This window comes from Leopardus geoffroyi, chromosome B1 (assembly GCF_018350155.1).
Source record: "Leopardus geoffroyi isolate Oge1 chromosome B1, O.geoffroyi_Oge1_pat1.0, whole genome shotgun sequence".
Lineage (NCBI taxonomy): Eukaryota > Metazoa > Chordata > Mammalia > Carnivora > Felidae > Leopardus > Leopardus geoffroyi.
In genome coordinates, this window is record NC_059327.1 from 169,776,813 (window position 1) to 169,795,306 (window position 18,494).

Below are 18,494 nucleotides of genomic sequence, written 5' to 3' on the forward strand. Positions count from 1 at the left end.
ATTGCAGAGTGGGAGGGAGCTGAGAGATTATACTGTGCAACACAGTCCCTGACACAGCCGGCCTAGCAATTGGTTACCCAGTTCCTGCTTGAATACCTCTCAGTGTGAAAATAGACAGCCCATTCCATTCTCAGCCAAGTCTAATTCTTAGCAAGTGCTTTCTAGAACCTTCAGTTTATCCAAACTCCCAAAACCCTCTCCAATTCTGATTTTTTATGTCATTTGCACGTTTATTAGTAGTGCCATGTATGTCCTTATCCTGTCATTGGGATCCAGGCAGTCTGGCTCCAGAGCCCTCTTGAACTTATGTTTTTATTTTAACTGTCCCAAGGGATCCTTTTGTATCAGAGCATAGATTCATGGGACTCAGTCTTCGGGGTCACTCACTCTGGACAGTATTGTCCTGTGTTTTCCCCTCTGTAATGTACTTTATTTCAAAGATACTTTGTACCTTTGGCCTGCATGTGGCTTCAGGGTAGTGTGACCCCCTCCAGCCCCACTCTCTGTGACGGTCCCTGCTCAGTGCTGAGTCTGCCTGCCTATGTCTCTGGACCATAAGTCCATATTCCCAGGAGGGGATCTGATTGGCCCAGCCGGTCAGGTGCCCTTTGTTAACCCTGACACCCCAGGCCGGGGTAGTAGGTCAGGAGAGGAGTAGAGGGGCAGGAACCAAGGGTATCTCAGGGTAAGTTCCTTCAGAAGGGCTTGCAGGCAGGGGGGAACCAAAGGAAATTTCCAGTGTGAGCCCTGTCTGAGGATGTTGGTCAACTAGTTGAGAATCTACATTGTTACATGATCATGAAACCTATATGTCTGTGTTTAAAAGAATAGAGCCTAGCTGAAAGCCTTGTTGAAATCCATATGCTAAAGTCTCCATTTTTAAAAAGGAAAGAGTCTGTGGGCTTGCTGGTCCCCGATGGTCTCCTCCTTCCTTTAAACCATTCTTTTAGTCCTCTACACTTGATTTTTGACTGGCATTGACCCCAAACTCATTGGCCAGTAACAGTATTGTTCAGACCTAGGTGATATAAAAGACCTTTTTTTGAAGGGGAAATTTAAAAAAAATTTTTAATGTTTATTTATTTTTGAGAGAGACCGAGACAGAGTGTCAGTGGGGGTGGAGCAGAGAGAGAGGGAGACACAGAATCCGAAGCAGGCTCCAGGCTCTGAGCTGCTAGCACAGAGCCCGATGTGGGCCTCAAACCCACAAACCGTGAGACCCAACCATGACCTGAGCCAAAGTTGGACGCTTAACGACTGAGCCACCCAGGCACCCCAAAGGGGAAATTTTTTAAAAATCTGAGTATATATCCCATGTATGAGAAATACCCCTTTTTTTAAAGTTTATTTATTTTTGAGAATGAGAGAGAACACAAGCAGGGGAGGGGCAGAGAGAGAGAGGGAGAGACAGAACCCCAAGCAGGGATTCTCCGCACTGTCAGTTCAGAGCCCGACGTGGGACTCAAACTCACGAACCGTGAGATCATGACCTGAGTCGAAATCAGGAATCAGATGCTTAACCAACTGAGCCATCCAGGCGCCCTGAGAAATGCTGCTTTTAAAAGAGTGAAATCCAGGGGCGCCTGGGTGGCGCAGTCGGTTAAGCGTCCGACTTCAGCCAGGTCACGATCTCGTGGTCCGTGAGTTCGAGCCCTGTGTCAGGCTCTGGGCTGATGGCTCAGAGCCTGGAGCCTGTTTCCGATTCTGTGTCTCCCTCTCTCTCTCTGCCCCTCCCCCCGTTCATGCTCTGTCTCTCTCTGTCCCAAAAAAAAAAAAAAATAAATAAACGTTGAAAAAAAAAAAATTTAAAAGAGTGAAATCCAGGTGCCTAGGTGGCTCACTCAGTTGGGAGCCCAACTACAGCTCAGGTCATGATCTCGTGGTTTGTGGGTTTGAGTCCCACATCGGGCTCTATGCTGACAGCTCAGAGCCTAGAGCCTGCTTCGGATTCTGTGTCTCCCTCCATCTCTGCACCTCCCCCACATGTGTTCTGTGTGTGTCTCTCTCTCAAAAATAAACATCAAAAATTTTTTTTTTTTTTTAAACAGTGACATCCTATTCAATGTTAACTGAATTCTCAATGCTAAAGGGAAATGTTTTTAGCCGGAGAATTTATTTTCAGATTTTTACCATAACCTTTAGAAATTGTAGTTCCCATTATGTAAATCTGTGAACTCTAAAAGCACCTCTGTAGACTATGTTCGTAAACAGTTTCTAAAGTACAGGATTCTCTTTCTTTTCTGTTTAGAGCACTGGGACAGCTGTTTCTTGCCTTCAACTTCTGTAACCTCTCGCGTTCACCATGGTGTCTTCTATGATGAGTGACAATCCACATAATGATTCTGCAGGTTCTCATAGCTCTGCAGGTTTGAAAGTGTGTGTGTGTGTGTGTGTGTGTATGTAGATGCAGACCTAAGATATGCTGTCAGATATGAGTTCATTTAGAGCAGCTAGGTGCGGGCTTTTCTTTTTTTAGCAAGCCTCTACCTTCTTTTGTGCCTCATTCCTCCAACTAATGTTTGCTCCAACTTTTCTAAGAAAGTCTTAAGTTGATCACCCTTGATGGAGAATGAAGTAGGAAAAGTAGGAGTTGAGAAGCGCTGTTATTTCTTTTATTTTCTTCTTTTTTTTTTTTTTTAATTTTTTTTTTTCAACGTTTATTTATTTTTAGGACAGAGAGAGACAGAGCATGAACGGGGGAGGGGCAGAGAGAGAGGGAGACACAGAATCGGAAACAGGCTCCAGGCTCTGAGCCATCAGCCCAGAGCCCGACGCGGGGCTCGAACTCACGGACCGCGAGATCGTGACCTGGCTGAAGTCGGACGCTTAACCGACTGCGCCACCCAGGCGCCCCAATTTTCTGTTAACATGATACCATCAGTTGCAGGCGGCACACCTGTCCCAGCAATTCCTTGTACCCCACATGGAAGGCAAGAAAACATTTAGTAGTCTCTAACATTTTTTTTAATGTTTATTTTTATTTTTGAGAGAGAGAGAGAGAGAGAGAAATACATGGGGGAGGGGCCGAGGGAGAGGGGGAGGCACTGAATCCGAAGCAGGCTTCAGGCTCTGAGCTGTCAGCACAGAGCCCAACATGGCACTTGAACCCACAAACCTTGAGATGGTGACCTGAGCCAAAGTCGGACGCTTAACGGACTGAGCCACCCAGTAGCCCCAGTGTAACATTTTTAAAAACAGCTTTCCTTTGTTCTCTGATGTCTGTGCATCTGTTATTATTCGCTCTTGAACTTGTGAGCCGATTTCCAACCTTTTCCGTGATCTTGTTTATGTTTTACTTGTGCAGTGGCACTGCTCTCTTTGAATACACCTCCCTTTCCCCTGTGTCAGGACTTCCACAGTCAGTCAGCATGTTGCTTTAGACAGCCTTCCAGACTTCTGTCCTTTTTGGGTCTCGATGATAACTTAAAATGTGTCCTCCCAAAGTCTAGAATACATACACGTGTCTGGTTTAGCCTGGTATTCCCCTTTCTTGCCTGTCAAAAGCTCTTTGGTACAGTTATGTTTTCTACAGTTTCAGTTCTGTTTTATCACTTTTGCACTGATTAGAGTCCAGTCCATGGTGGCAATTCCTCATCTTGTGTCTGTACCTTCTCAGAGATGAATTTGAATGCGAGACAAGTCAATGGTGCTTTTAGCTAATTGAGACCTCGAGGAGATGCCTGGTGGATGTCTGGCAGTTGAAACCCCTCACTGCTAGTGCAGTCTGTTTCTGTGCCAAGTTTTAAGTCTATATCTAATGTATATATTCTCGGGAACGTACCATTTATTGCTTTTATCTGACCAAGTGATCTATGGGCTGTTCTCAAGGAGGTATCATTAAATTCCTTCCATCTTTTATTGTTCTTCTTCCTTTCCTGTTAAGCATGATTTAGCATTAATAAAAATGTTCGTTATTACTTCTAACAATTCAGCATGCCCAAGATGATTATTTTCCAAGGTTAACATGCAAGGCTGACGGCCAAGGAAATTGGTTGCTTACTATGTGTGAGGTTCAACACTAGGCAGGCCCTAGATTTTCATGTGATACTGCTTAAGGAAAGCCTTTCTTCCTGATGTCAGGAATACTTATTTTAGTGTCCACCACTTAGAATTGATAGTACTACTTTTGGAGTTTGCTGCAATTCAGCATGAATTCAGGAAATAGCCATTTTTTTTTTCCTATTCTAGATAAGAAATGTTGTCTATGTGGTTTCACGCTTATTTATTTTTAGATCAGTTCCCACAAAGACACTTAAAGAAAAATATCTTTACCATTTATTGTATGACAGGTCCTGATAGAAGAATATATTAGTGGGTATCAAGACAGGCAAAAAAAACTGTAAACTACTGGGAATTTTGGGATGCCTGATATTAAAATAGAAAATTTAGTGAACATTTATTACATGCAAGAAAATTTCCTGATGTGTTCTTCGTTTCTTCCTGATATTAGAGTAACATACCAGACAGTTACTTTCATGTGCCCTTATGCCTGTCCTGTCTCAGTGCATAAGTTCGGTTTATCTGTAACATCTATTATTCTCAGCTGCTGTAATGTAGCAGTATTCTTACACAGAGAGTTGTGACACTGAGGCTTTTCTTTCCAGGAAGCAGCTTTATTCATGCCAACACTGTTCAGTTGGGTTTGTACCCGAAGAAGTGAGCCCCAAACACCACATGGCATAGTTTTTTTTTATACATTTTCTATTTCTTTGTCTCCCATATATGGTAACACACAAACATGCAGTCTGATTAAGTGGTCTCATGTTACAAGGTCATGAGGGATGTTGTCACATACTGGTATAGGCAGGTTGCCTTAAGGTTTTGTTTGTTTGTTTCCATTCCTTAGTGAGGGGACCCTACCACAATATACCTAAACTATAGGTCAAAAGATTAATATTGGAGTGATCAAAAGACCACTTTATATTCAAAACTTTTGTAGGTGATACTTCAAGGAGGAATGGTCAGAGAGGGTGCTTTCACATCTAAGTAGCATCTAACAAGACCATGAGGGTAGGAGAGATTTATGGTTGGAAAAACTATCAATATGAAACAGGGAAAGTAAAGGAGAAATAGAGTTAGAAGTCGGGTCAAGCTTATTTGTTGAATGAATGAATACCTCCATTAGTGTTAAAGCTTTAGAGCTAGGTTGTATTTAATCAGTTTCCCTGTATTGTCCTGGCTATGATACTCACTGGCTCTGACCATGGGCAGTTCTCCATTAGAAGTAGTTCCCTTATCTTCATCATTTTGAGAAAATTCTTTAAAACCCTTACAAAAGGGTTACTCCTTTTTTTAAAGACTGAAAGCAACCCATTTTTGAAGCAGATAACCGTATTTTACATCATTGGAGTAAGTGGATGTCCTTTGTTACAACATTTTGTTGTAACTCAGTTGGGCTTGAGGGTAATGAGCTACCATTTGCATGAATGAGAAAAAAAAGGAGGGGAAGTTAGGAAAGCGAGGGATGTGGAAAGCTTTTTGACTGTAGTGCAAATTCTTTAGGGTGACAACCCATAGTTATCCCAGAACAGGCTGGACTCAGGGCTTGGTTAGGACAGCTGTTAACATCAGAGGAGATCTGCTCTAGCAAGTAGGGCCAGTTGGGGAAGGTTCTAGGCAGCCTGGTGATTTTGTGGGCAGGGAAGTTGCATTATGGTTGCAGGTCACTATTCCATGCAGAGCAGGAAAGTCAGCTGGTGATTGGTGGCCTGGGCCACATATGGTGTCAGTGGTCTGCATTAGATGGACATTGGGAGAAAACTTCCAGCAGAGGACTGAAATGCCTCTGCTAAAATTCCATAGTATGGAAGCTGAGCATATTCATGAAGTAGGTAAGAGTAGTTCCCAGAATCAAACGAAAAGCTTTATAAGAAAGCCAAGGATGCTCCAAGACAGTTTGACTAATAGATGGATAGCTCAGATCAGTCTTATGTGTGCTCAACCTTCCCATACATCCAGATTGCATATTGACCATTTCTAGTCAACCATGGGCCATGTGCCCACCTTTAGGTCAAAAAGGGGAACACTAACTTGCTGCAGCAGACCCTAAAGGCTGCCAGCAGTTGTGCAAGAAGAGTTCTCCAAAGAAAACCAAGGATTTTTCAGGAGAAGCAGATGCTGAGCTGAAATGAGCAGCAGATGTCCACTGCACTGAGCCTAAATCAACAGTCAGGTATAAATCAACAGGAAGGTATATTGCTGCAATTGAAAATTTCATTTCCCTTCTGGCTATTGCAACCATGATCTAGAAATTTGAGACAGATTGCTAAATAATTTCTATTTTCCATACTTGTAAAGGTGTTTGATTTCTTCAATGCCATCTTTGAAAATGTAGCGTGTGAGTCTTAACCTCTAAAGCACCCCGTTCCTTGTTCCCAGCGCCGTGGTTTTTCTTCCCTTTGTTCTTTCTCTCAGCAGCTGCTGCCAAGCTCACAATCGAACATTTGAAATCGCTCTTCTGCTCCAACAGCACAGGATATGGGATTTCAAATCTCTTTTGTACCTCTAGTAACTGCTTCTATGTTTCTAATAAACTATATATATATATATATAGTAAGATACCATTAAAAACAAAATAAATACAAGCCTGTAAATTATATTTAGCCAAAGATTGCTTTGTTCCAGAAATTTGAGCCAAAAACAAAGCAAAACTACTATTACATGATGACTTCTAATTGTTATTTTTCTCACAGAATAAAAACATACTAAAATTTTGGAAAGGATAATGCTCATGGTTTCCCAATAAGTAGCCCCTAACTTTAATTACACCTAAGTTTTGTAGTTGTGCCTCTAAAGTCTCTGGCCAGTTTTCCAGTTCATATTCTTTTATTAGATCCAATGACTGTTGCAAGCAAGACTGTTTGTCTGATGACCCCATTTTGTGTCAAAAACCATGAGCAATTAACATGACCTCTTTAATGTCTAATATTTGAGGCCACTGAGCAAAAGGATATACAATTGGACTCTCCTGAATATGTTAGGAGATAACGTAATAGATAACTCTGATTCCAGTTTTAGCCTTACTTATAACTGCAATAAACTTGAGACTACAGAAACTCAGTGGTGCTATAACCATATTACCAGGCAACAGAATGATTTTGTATTTTGTTCTTTTCTCCCTCCTACCTACCCACCCCTGCTTTTCTGTTGCATAACCCCCCACACAGATGACAATTTGGGGGAAAACATTTACTTACTTAATATTAATTTATAAAATCATAGGGTAAAATGCATTATTTTCCTGTCTAGATTTAGACACTGGTCACAATTTTCATTATAATTTATCCACAAATTTTAAAAATGTTAATACCAGGGTGCCTGGGTGGCTCAGTCGGTTAAGCGTCCAACTTTGGCTCAGGTCATGATCTTACGGTTCCTGAGTTCTAGCCCCGCATCAGGCTCTGTGCTGACAGCTTGGAGCCTGGAGCCTGCTTTGGATTCTGTGTCTCCCCCTCTCTCTGTCCCTCCTTAACTTGTGCTCTGTCTCTCACTCATTCTTAAAAAAAAATAAACATTAAAATTTTTTTTAAATATTAATACCTACATTAATGTCCTTAAGACTTGTTTTTCTCATTTTGAGTATTTTGAAAGGTGATTAATTTTATAATATCTGGATATAGGATGGGCTGACAGGAAATGTATGAGTGACAAAGTTGTGCTACATTGTGCTAACATAATGTCATTTAATTCTCTTAATAACTGTTTTATGCATGAGGAAGCTGAGGCTCAGAACACAAAATAATTTGTGATGTTCTGTACAAATTTGTATACAGATCTGACCATAAAGCCTATTCCTTTTCCCCACAGTCTGCCTCTCTGATTATAGTAATAAAAATAATAGCTAGAGTTGTTGTATGAGCATGAGGAACTAGGCACTATCCCAAGTACTTTTACACATGCATTATTTCATTTATTCCCCACAAAAACCTATGAAACAAAGTCGGCAGCTAGAGTTAAGTAATTTGCTTAAGACAACCCTAGCTCGGGGCACCTGGTGGCTCAGATCATGATCTTGTGGGTCAGGAGTTCAAGCCCCGCATCAGGCTCTGTACTGACAGCTCAGGGCCTGGAGCCTGCTTTGGATTCTGTGTGTGTGTGTGTGTCTCTCCCTGCCCCTTCCTTGCTTGCATCCCCCCTCCCCATAAATAAATAAATACATACATACATACATACATACATAAATAGCTTTTTAAAAGATGACCCTAGTTCATAACTGATGGACCTGAACTGTATCTCTCACTCCATAACTGATGGACCTGAACTGTATCTCTCACTCCATAACTGATGGACCTGAACTGTATCTCTCACTCCATAACTGATGGACCTGAACTGTATCTCTCACTCCATGGTCTGTGTTCCCAGTTATGATTCTGTCATGCCTTCCTTGAGTATACCGTTGGTTTCAGTATTATCAATTGGTATGTTGTATAAAGAAAATGATGCATGATTTTTAAGGATAGGAGTGTTTGTACGGTGAATTCTGTTAAGGGGTTGATCATTTGTTGCATTTGTTATTTTTGTTTGTTTGAGTGATAGTGCAAGCAGAGGAGGGGCAGGGAGAGAGGGGGACACAGGATCCGAAGCAGGCCCCACACTGACGCAGTGAGCCCAACACAGGGCTCAAACTCATGAACCGTGAGATTATGATCAGAGCCAAAGTTGGATGCTCAACCGACTGAGCTACCCAGGCACCCCCGTTTTGTTGCATTTAAAATCCTAAATGTCTCCCTCAACTTGGGTTTTAGCTTCAGACAGTGTGTATATGTGACATCATACGGGGTGCGATGGTAATGTGTGCTCTGGAGAGGCTGTAAGGGTCAGAGCAGCTCCACCTCCAAAAATGTGTATGCATCCATTTCATCTCCTGTCACCGCTATGGCACGCAGGCCCCATCATCTTTTACCTGAATTGGCTCAGTAGTCTCAAAACGATCTTCCTGCCTACAACTTTTCAGTGGATTCCTACCACATTAAGAATATATATTCAGGTTTCTTACTGTTTTCCAATCTGGCCCTGCCTCTCCTTATTTGATGCCTTCCTATTCACTGTTACTGATCCTTATGTACCTGGAAATGCCAACCTTATTCTTGTCTTTAAGGCTCTTCCCCGGCTGGGTCATAAGCGGGTGCCAGGTAGTTGCTGGCAATAGACGATAGTCACTACTTACCTTTTCAAACACGGGCCGCATCCTGCTCTTCCCCAGCTGGGTTTACCCTGTCCCTTATTTAATTCCTGGTTGGGGTCCCACCTCAGCCTCTCCTTGGGGAGGCCTTCCCTTACCACTCAGTATAAAGCCACAGTAGTGGTAGTGGTAACAACAGCAACAATGAGAACAGCTAACGTATAGTGAGCTTTTACTATATACCAGGCATTGTTTTCTGTATTTATTAGCTCATGGGGGCCTCATGACCTCCCTTTGAAGTAGACGCTATTATCATCTCCATCATAAGATGATGAAACTGAAGCACAGAGGGTTCTGTCAATCACTCTGTCAATCACTTGGTTTATTTTCTTCATCACACTTACCATGATCTATATTTATCTTGCTCTACTCTAGAAAGGCAGTTCCTGAGAGAAGGGACTGTGTCTTATTTTCTGCTGTTCCTGAAGCTTTTTGCTGGGACATAGTAGGCACTTATGCTGAAATATGTTGAGTGAATGCATGAATGAATGAACAAATGAACGAACACATGATCAGTCTTATTGGGGCATGATATTTGTGGTGAGAAATAGAAAATTTCAAAGATGATACTTCGGCTCTAATTGTATGAAAAAGACTCAAAGCTCTTCACTTTAATATCTGTTAGACATTTTTCTTCTCTGTCGCATTATATTGTGTGCATACAAGCATGTGACCATGAATCTGGGCAGAGGAAGAAAGACTATATGTGAATATACTAATTAACCCAGTAGTCACTGGTCATAAGTGGGTGCCAGGTAGTTGCTGGCAATAGATGATAGTCACCACTTACCTTTTCAAACATGGACCGCAGTCTGACTTTGTAACTGAGTTCTACTGCGGGCCGTGTAAGGCAGCTGTTGCTGTGAATCATCTGGCTGAAGTAGGGAAATGTTTGTTTTGTTTTTAAATTTCATTGCTCTTCTGAACAAATGATGTATTGACTTTTTTCTCCCTGGTTCCTGGCAAATACTAATCTCATAAGACTTTGGAGCTGAAAAAGAACTTCAGATCCTTAGCCTACCTTCCTCATTTTCACAAGGGGAGAGAAATAACCCCCAGGGATTACATGGTTTTCACAGGGTCACATAAGTACTCAGTGGAAGAACCACAGCTTGCCTCACAACCACCAAGTGGGTTTAATGATCAAACACCGTTAGGGGAAGATGAATGCTTGTTCACTTCAGGGCCATGATTAGAATGCTGACTCGTCAGCACTTTCTATTTACTCAATAATGAAAATTATTGCTGGAAGCCGAAATGGTCACCAGGAGGATGTTGCTTCTATACCCCTCTTTAGTAATACAAGGTAGTATCTTCTTGTAGCACATTCAGTGGCTAAAAGTGGTATGTGACTCTTTGCTTCCCTATATTGAAACTCTTGGTCCTTCAGAAGTCTAGAAATAGCATTTGGTTCTGTTATAACTAAGAATGCAGAAATGAGCCTGGTAAAATCCCTGGTTTGTGAAGTAATTTTATCATTTAAATACTAACTTTGCATTAATTGAAATAGTTAAAAACAATGCGGAAAACAAAAGTGCTTTTCTGCTGGGGAAATAATAAGCAGGATGTGACACTACATATAGAATTTTCACTGTACCTGGAACTCTGAATTACTGAATCATTGCCTATTCTTTCTTGCATAAATAAGGAAAAGTATCCTCCTTATTCATTTCCACAAAAGCTAGTGCAGAATAGTTTATTTTAGGAGACTGGTTTCCTTCTGATTGGTTTTAAGACATTACGGACATTGGAGGGTGCAATGTTGAAAGAAACTAATGTGGTTCAGAAGGCACCATTGAGACTTGCTTCATGTCTGTTCCTTACAGTGCTGTGTGTGACTGTGCCTGCCAGGGTTCGCCCTGTAGTACTTTTAGTTTAGGAAGAGTAATGATGCTATTAGCAGATGTCAAATGCCTGAGTGAACACTGAGGACACAGGGGTGACTAGGAGTGGTTTTCCTGGAATATTCAAGATATGTTGAAGGAGTGTGGATCTGGTGTCACTATCATTAATTTCTGTGTCTGTACTTGGGACCATATTGAGATGCCCCCCCCCCCCGCCCCCGCTCCCCCAAGAACTTGAAAATGCAGGAAATGAGTTTGCTTTCTTATTTTTTTTGTAAGCTCAACTCATGATAGGAGCAGACTCGCCTGCAAGAGAGACAGATCTGTTCCTAGGCTTGTAAGGTTTGATGGTAAAAATCCCATTCACAGATTAAATGTCAATTTCAACTTGGAGAAGGAGATGGTCAGGAAAGAGGTGAGTCAGGGAGTTAAACATTGGTAGCACCCTTCTCAGCTCTGTGGAGGGGCAGAGAATTAGTTGTGTGCAACAGATTTGAAGCACGGCCCCATTGCCAGGTATCCCAACAGACTTTGAAGATTTGGGCTCTACGGGTGCGTCTACCCCTGTTGTGAGATTGGGTGCATCAGGCTGTGCTAGCCCGATGCTGTTAGATTCTTGTCATCTACCAGTGGGTCAATTCATCAGAGGTTGAGGAATTGATATGTTACCCATATGTCCAGACCTAACCTGCTTATTTCTGTAATGTAAGATGAGAGTTCCTTGAAGATTCTAAGTATAACAGACTTTCCCATTCCAGTTTAGTAAGAATACCAGCCTTTCTCCCAGATGCCTTCATGGATTATTCCTGAGGACCTGTGAGGCTAGGCACATGCACTGAGATATTCCTGAGGGTTCCTGAGGTCCCTGTGTCTACTTACTGCTGGCTTGCTGCCACCTGCAAGGAGTAACTAGGGATTCTGGGCCAAATGCTAGGTGGTACTTGTGACACCTGGCTTTCGACATCCTGGGAACGGGCTTCAGGTGCCTGCGGGGTCTCTCTATCACTGCTGATGGAAGAGCTTGGGTGGCTGAGCTCCCTGGAGCCCTGAAGAGACAGGACAGGGCGACTGGCAGCTCCCATTGGTGGAGTGCCTGGCTCCCTACTTTCCGTGCAGCTCTCCCTCCCTCCTTCAGTATCACACCCGCGCAGGGCATCCCACTGCCTGAGCCCCAAGGGTTCATGACCTGATCATCTGCCAAAGGTCCCACCTCCTAATGCCATCAATTTGGGATTACCTGTCTACATATGAATCTGGGGGAGACGCCAATGTCCAGTCTATAGCAATCCATATATAAAATTTTGATTATATAAAACCAGGGGGAAACCTGTATCTAAAACATGGTGCGGTGAAAGAGAGTTATTAACCATGCGAGCAGAGGCAAAGCTGCCCGTGTGCTTCATTCATACTGTAAAATGGATATGACAGCACTCACTTGGGAGCCATGTGGCCTCCAGAGTGACCATCCTCACTCTGCACCTCTCTACTTGGAAAGCTTTCAGTGGCTCGCTGCCAACCAGAGGATGCGTTCCAGACTTCTTCGCCAGCATGAGAGGTCTCCCGAGATCTGCCCGTGTGCTTTTTCAGCACATCGCACTGCCTTTACCTTGCCCTTTGTCTATGCTTCAGCACTGTTGCGTCCTCTGCACACAACTGCGTCCCCATACTCGTGTTGCCCACCTCTGTAGAAAGCCTAAGTGATTTTCTGGTTTCATATAGCAACAGACCCCACAGGCAAGCTTTTCTTATACATTTTGTTACCAGCACTTGGCTGCCATTAGTTCTTTATCAATGGGTGGAGAAGCATTTACTTGCCCTCAAAAAAAAAAAAAGAAAAGAAAAGGCCAAATAACCACTCCTTTGTCATTTGGTGTTTATTCAGCAAACATTTATTGAGTACCTGCTGTTGGTTGGTACTGGTGTTCCGATGATGAGTAACACACCCTCTGGGTGTGGCCTCTGGGAGTTCCCATTCTGGGAAGGAGAGACAGACTCAGAAGCAGGCAGTAACAAAATCTTCTGATTTGGGTGTTTTGCTGGGGACTGGGAAGTGCAGAGGGCTATGGGAATACAGAGAAGAAACACTGACTTAGCATCTTAGAGAACTTCAGAAGAAACCCTGTCAGCAGGTTTTATAGGAGGAGTTGGAATTGCCTGAATAAAAAGAGAAGAAAACTGGGTTTGTAATAGAATACTGTTGGTGGCTCTTTCTAGGAAAGGAGTAAGGACTGATTTAATGTAGTCTCAGTTAATTCTTACTAGAAGGTAAAAGAAGCAGTTTAATGTTTTATGTTCTTTTAGAACTTCTATGTATTTTTTTTTTAATGTTTATTTATTTTTGAGAGAGAGAGAGAGAGAGAGCACGTGCAGGGGAGGGGCAGAGAGAGAAGGAGACACAGAATCTGAACCAGGCTCCAGGTTCCGGAGCCTGAACCAGCCCAGTTCCGGAACCGGGCTCTAGAGCCCGACATGGAGCTCAATTTCATGAACCATGAGAACATGACCTGAGCTAAAGTCAGATGCTCAACTGACTGAGCCATCCCGGTACCCTGAGAATTTGTATGTATTTTTAAAGTGTTGTCAACTTTGCGATAAGACGTTACCCAGTTGAAATTGCTTGAATCTGTTGCATTGTTAGAATGATCCTGAGGGACGCCTAGGTGGCTCAGTCCATTAAGTGTCTGACTTTTGATTTCAGCTCAGGTCAGGATCTCATGGTTTGTGAGATCAAGCCCTGAGTTGGACTCTGCACTATGGAGTCTGCTTAGGACTCTCTCTCCCCCTCTCTCTCTGCCTTTCCCCCACTTGTTCCATCCCTCTTTTTCTGTCTCTCTCTATCTCTCTTTCTGTCTCTCAAAATAAATAAATAAACGGGAACCTGGGTAGCTCAGTCGGTTAAATGGACGACTTTGGCTCAGGTCATGATCTCACTGTTTGTGAGTTCGAGCCCCACCATCAGACTCTTTGCTGCCAGCCTGGAGCCTGCTTCAGATTCTGTATCTTCCTCTCTCTGCCCCTCCCCTACTCACACTCTGCCTCTCAAAAATAAATAAACATTAAAAAAATTTTTTTAGGGGCGCCTACGTGGTTCAGTCAGTTAAGCATCCGACTTCAGCTCAGGTCATGATGATCTCACTGTCCATGAGTTCAAGCCCTGCATCAGGCTCTGTGCTGACAGCTCAGAGCCTGGAGCCTGCTTCAGATTCTGTGTTTCCCTCTCTTTCTGCCCCTCCCCTGCTCATACTCTGTCTCTCTCTCTCAAAAATAAACACTAAAAAACAAAAAACATTTAAAAAAAAGAAACATAAAAAGAAGGAATGACCCTGAGATTACTTGAAATGGTCTTAAGAAATTTGAAGCTCATTATGAACATAAATTGCAGTTAGTGGAAAGATTAAGATGATTACAGTGAGTTGTGGTCATATCAGAACATGGTGGTTGCCTCTATAAACCTTAATGTTTATCTTGTTTCTGTCTTCACCCAAAAAGAAAAAAAAAAAGAATCCCAGAGTGGTATTAAATATGTATACTTAAGTTTTTTAAATATATTTTGAATTACCTCTTATTCTTCTTCTCTAAAACTGTAAAGTCAACTAGTTTAAAATGTTTTGTTACTTTTGGATGGATTCTTACATAACAGAAGGAAATAAGTTGAACGTTTATGGGGGAACAATGAGTAAAAATTTGCAAAATTTGCAAAGATTTTAAAATGGGTCAGTTTTTATATGACTATTAAATGCTGACTTTTAGTTGAAATATTAGATGTGGGGATTTTCCTTTTCTATTATGAAAGAAACAAGAACACCAATCAGGGAGAAGCTTATAGCTCTGAACAAATTTTAGAATCTCAAGTAGTTATGAAGTATGTTGTTGTCTGGATGATAAAATGAAACGTTTCTTATTGAATCAAAAGACTGTCTCTCTTCAAGGTTATGAGAAGACAGATGATGTTTCAGAGAAGACTTCACTGGCTGACCAGGAGGAAATACGGACTATATTCATCAACCAGCCCCAGCTGACAAAATTCTGCAATAACCAAGTCAGGTAGGAACTGCCAGAGATGGCTTGTCAGGCCAGCCATCACAGCGATACCCGATAGGCCATCTCTCCTCTCTGGCCGAAACAAAAATGCTCACCAAGAGCTTTCGGTGAAATCGGTTCATATTTGAGAACTTACTGGAGGCAGTGTGAATTTGCTGTTTTCTTCATCCTCTAGTCAATAAGGAGATATTAATAAGAATCTGGAAGCTGGAAGGAGGTAAACAGAAAGGTAAACAGCCATACCCTACCAACTGCACCAATTCTATGTATAGTGTCTGCATGGCGAAAGCTGCTCATGGGTAAATGCCTTTGTCATAAAGCTGTCACAAGAAGGAGTGGTTATTGTTAGTCAATTATTTGGCTAACAAAATTTAACATTTGGTAAGAGGCCTTTGCAGTCCCTCACCAAGAACTCCTTTTGGTTAAATAGTCTTTAAATTCTGGCTTTTGATAGCTGTAAGATTGAGTATGGTGCTGAGGAATGGAGGGCTGTTGCGTTCCTGCACTGGTACATTTGCCTTCCAACAACAGCATAAAAATTATGACCGTTGTAAACACTGTTCACTGAGTGGCCTCTGGATGGAGTGAGCACCCCGTTACCCCTCTCACGAGCCCAGTGTTTCTCCAGTGGCCAAATTCCTGGATTTGAGAAATAACCATTTAATATTAATAATTACAGGGACGCCTGTGTGGCTCAGTCGGTTAAGTGTCCGACTTCGGCTCAGGTCACGATCTCAAGGCTCGTGAATTCGAGCCCCACGGTGGGTTCTATGCTGACAGCTCCAAGCCTGGAACCTGCTTTGGATTCTGTGTCTCCCTCTGTCTCTGCTCCTCTCCCACTCACACTCTGTCTCTGTCTGTCTCTCTCTCAAAAATAAGTAATATTAAGAGAAAAAGTTTCTGGCCTTGCTCAAATTCCTGATTTTTTGGTAAGATTTTATTTTTTATTAGCGTATTATATACTCTCCTAACTAAAGTTGCTTTTCTTTGTAAGCTACTCCTAGTATGTTAAAAAGGATGATCGGCCAAAGAGAACAAAAGAGATTATGCAGAAAATTAAACTCTTACTACTTAGATAAGTCTTTTCATTTACTTTCATCTAGGTTAATGACCATTTGCAGTATTCTCCCAAGTTGAAATAGAGGGCAGCTGTCCATCTCATTTTTAATATGATGGTAATAGAATTTTGTAAATGTGGGTGCTAATTATGGATTAATTTTTTATGCTACCTTTCATTTTGTTTTCTAGCACTGCGAAATACAACATAATCACCTTCCTTCCAAGATTTCTCTACTCTCAGTTCAGAAGAGCTGCTAACTCATTTTTTCTCTTTATTGCACTGCTGCAGGTAAAGTCATGTCATAAAACTTTAGTTCAAAGTCAAATGTTCAGATATTAATAAATGTTTTTGTTAAGCCCATGACCCATCTCCTGAAGCGCATCTAAAACACAGAGAGACAAGCTGGCTGGGGTGGACATTTCCAACTCCTGCTGCAGGCGATATCAGAATTCCACTACTTCTTCAAGCCTTTTGATTCATTTTTGTCAGCTTATTTTTAGCATTCTATACATTCAATATGGCGGGGAGGAAATTTGATGGTAAAGAGGGAGGGAAGTTTTTCTTCAAATAGTAATTAAATATTAATTTATTTTAGTAACAGTAATAGTTCTGAACCTTAGAATATAAGAATTACCATTTTAAAACATTTCTTTTTGGGGTGCCTGAGTGGCTCAGTCGGTTGAGCCTCCGACTTTGACTCAGGTCATGATCTCACGGTCCATGAGTTCGAGCCCTGCATCGGGCTCTGTGCTGACAGCTCGGAGCCTGGAGCCTGTTTCAGATTCTGTCTCTCCCTCTCTTTCTGCCCCTCCCCCGTTAATGCTCTGTCTCTCTGTCTCAAAAATAAATAAACATTAAAAAAAAATTTTTTTAAACATTTCTTTTTGGGGCGCCTGGGGAGCACAGTCAGTTAAGCGTCCGACTTCAGCCAGGTCACGATCTCGCGGTCCGTGAGTTCGAGCCCCGCGTCAGGCTCTGGGCTGATGGCTCAGAGCCTGGAGCCTGTTTCTGATTCTGTGTCTCCCTCTCTCTCTGCCCCTCCCCCGTTCATGCTCTGTCTCTCTCTGTCCCAAAAATAAATAAACGTTGAAAAAAAAAAAAAATTAAAAAAAAAAAATTTCCTTTTGTAATTAAGTAGTAATTCAGGGAAAACAAGTTTCATTGTATTAAAAAGCATACATTCATTGTAAAAATAACAAGAAAACACAACAAAGCGTAAAAAAATTAAAACTATTATTTTTCCACCACTCAGAGACAACTACCCTGAAATTTGGGGTGTATTTTCTCCTGGCCATCTTTCCCCCTGCCCCTCCCAACCCTAAATATTATTTATTCATTTAGCCTACAAAAAGAAGATCGTATAATACATATGTTTTACATTCTGCTTTAACCATACAACAATGCGTGGCTATTTTCCCATGTGGTTCAGTGTGTTTTTAAAATATCAGTTTTAAAGATGGTATGGTATTAATTTAACTCCCCTACATACAACAGCTTGCCATGAAGCGAGCTATCATGTTCTTCCAGCCACTTACTAGATACGAGCCAATTGCCTCACCCAGTGTTAGTCTGCTTGAGAGTAAAATCACTGAAGCATATTTTAAGAGGCACTAGGACATGGTTGTTTTTAAATATGTTATAAACTTAATAGTTCTCACTGGATTTCTTTTTTTTTTCCCCCCCAAATAGCAAATACCTGATGTATCACCAACAGGTCGCTACACAACACTGGTTCCTCTCTTATTTATCTTAGCTGTGGCAGCTATCAAAGAGATAATAGAAGATATTGTAAGTATTTGATTTTTTTCATAAACAAATGTGATGGTCATTTTATATACATATTTTTATACATTTTTCTTTAAGTTTAATTCTTGGCAGAGGCTATTTAAAATGCTCATTCAACTTAAAAATATGTAGAATATATTCTGGAGCTCATTCCTCTTAGTTTCTACAGTTTTACTGTTACAGAACACTTGTTAGAGTGTTCTCCATGTTTGTAGTTTAGTAATAAAAGAAATTAATTAAAAACATTTTTTTAATGTTTATTTTTGAGAAACAGAAAGAGTGTGAGCAGGGAAGGGGCAGAGAGAGAGGGAGACACAGAATCCGAAGCAGTCTCCAGGCTCTGAGCTGTCAGCACAGAGCCCAATGCGGGGATTGAACTCACGAACCGCGAGCTCATGACCTGAGCCGAAGTTGGACATTTAACCAACTGAGCCACCCATGTGCTCCAAGAAATTAAATGTAATAATTGGCTTGGAGAGAAAACTATATTTGAACATTAATTTCAATTATGCCCAATTTTCAATTTGAACTTTATTTCAAGTTAAACATGGTACCCTCCAAATTATCTAAATGTAAAGGGCTT

At 41.7% G+C, this 18,494-nt stretch overlaps 1 protein-coding gene across 9 annotated transcripts in view; it reads left to right on the forward strand.

Moving 5' to 3' along the window:
* The window catches only part of ATP8A1 (ATPase phospholipid transporting 8A1), a 235,113-nt gene that overhangs the window by 20,252 nt on the left and 196,367 nt on the right, over positions 1–18,494 (forward strand). For 4 of the 9 annotated variants that reach the window (XM_045474206.1, XM_045474203.1, XM_045474204.1 and 1 more), the window contains exons 2-4: positions 14,955–15,069; positions 16,315–16,414; positions 17,816–17,914. In XM_045474206.1, the coding sequence (XP_045330162.1) occupies positions 14,955–15,069; positions 16,315–16,414; positions 17,816–17,914 (314 nt within the window). Of the gene's footprint in view, positions 1–2,253; positions 2,367–14,954; positions 15,070–16,314; positions 16,415–17,815; positions 17,915–18,494 lie in introns of those variants that run through there. The other 5 variants (XM_045474201.1, XM_045474208.1, XM_045474205.1 and 2 more) reach the window with 3 other exon arrangements.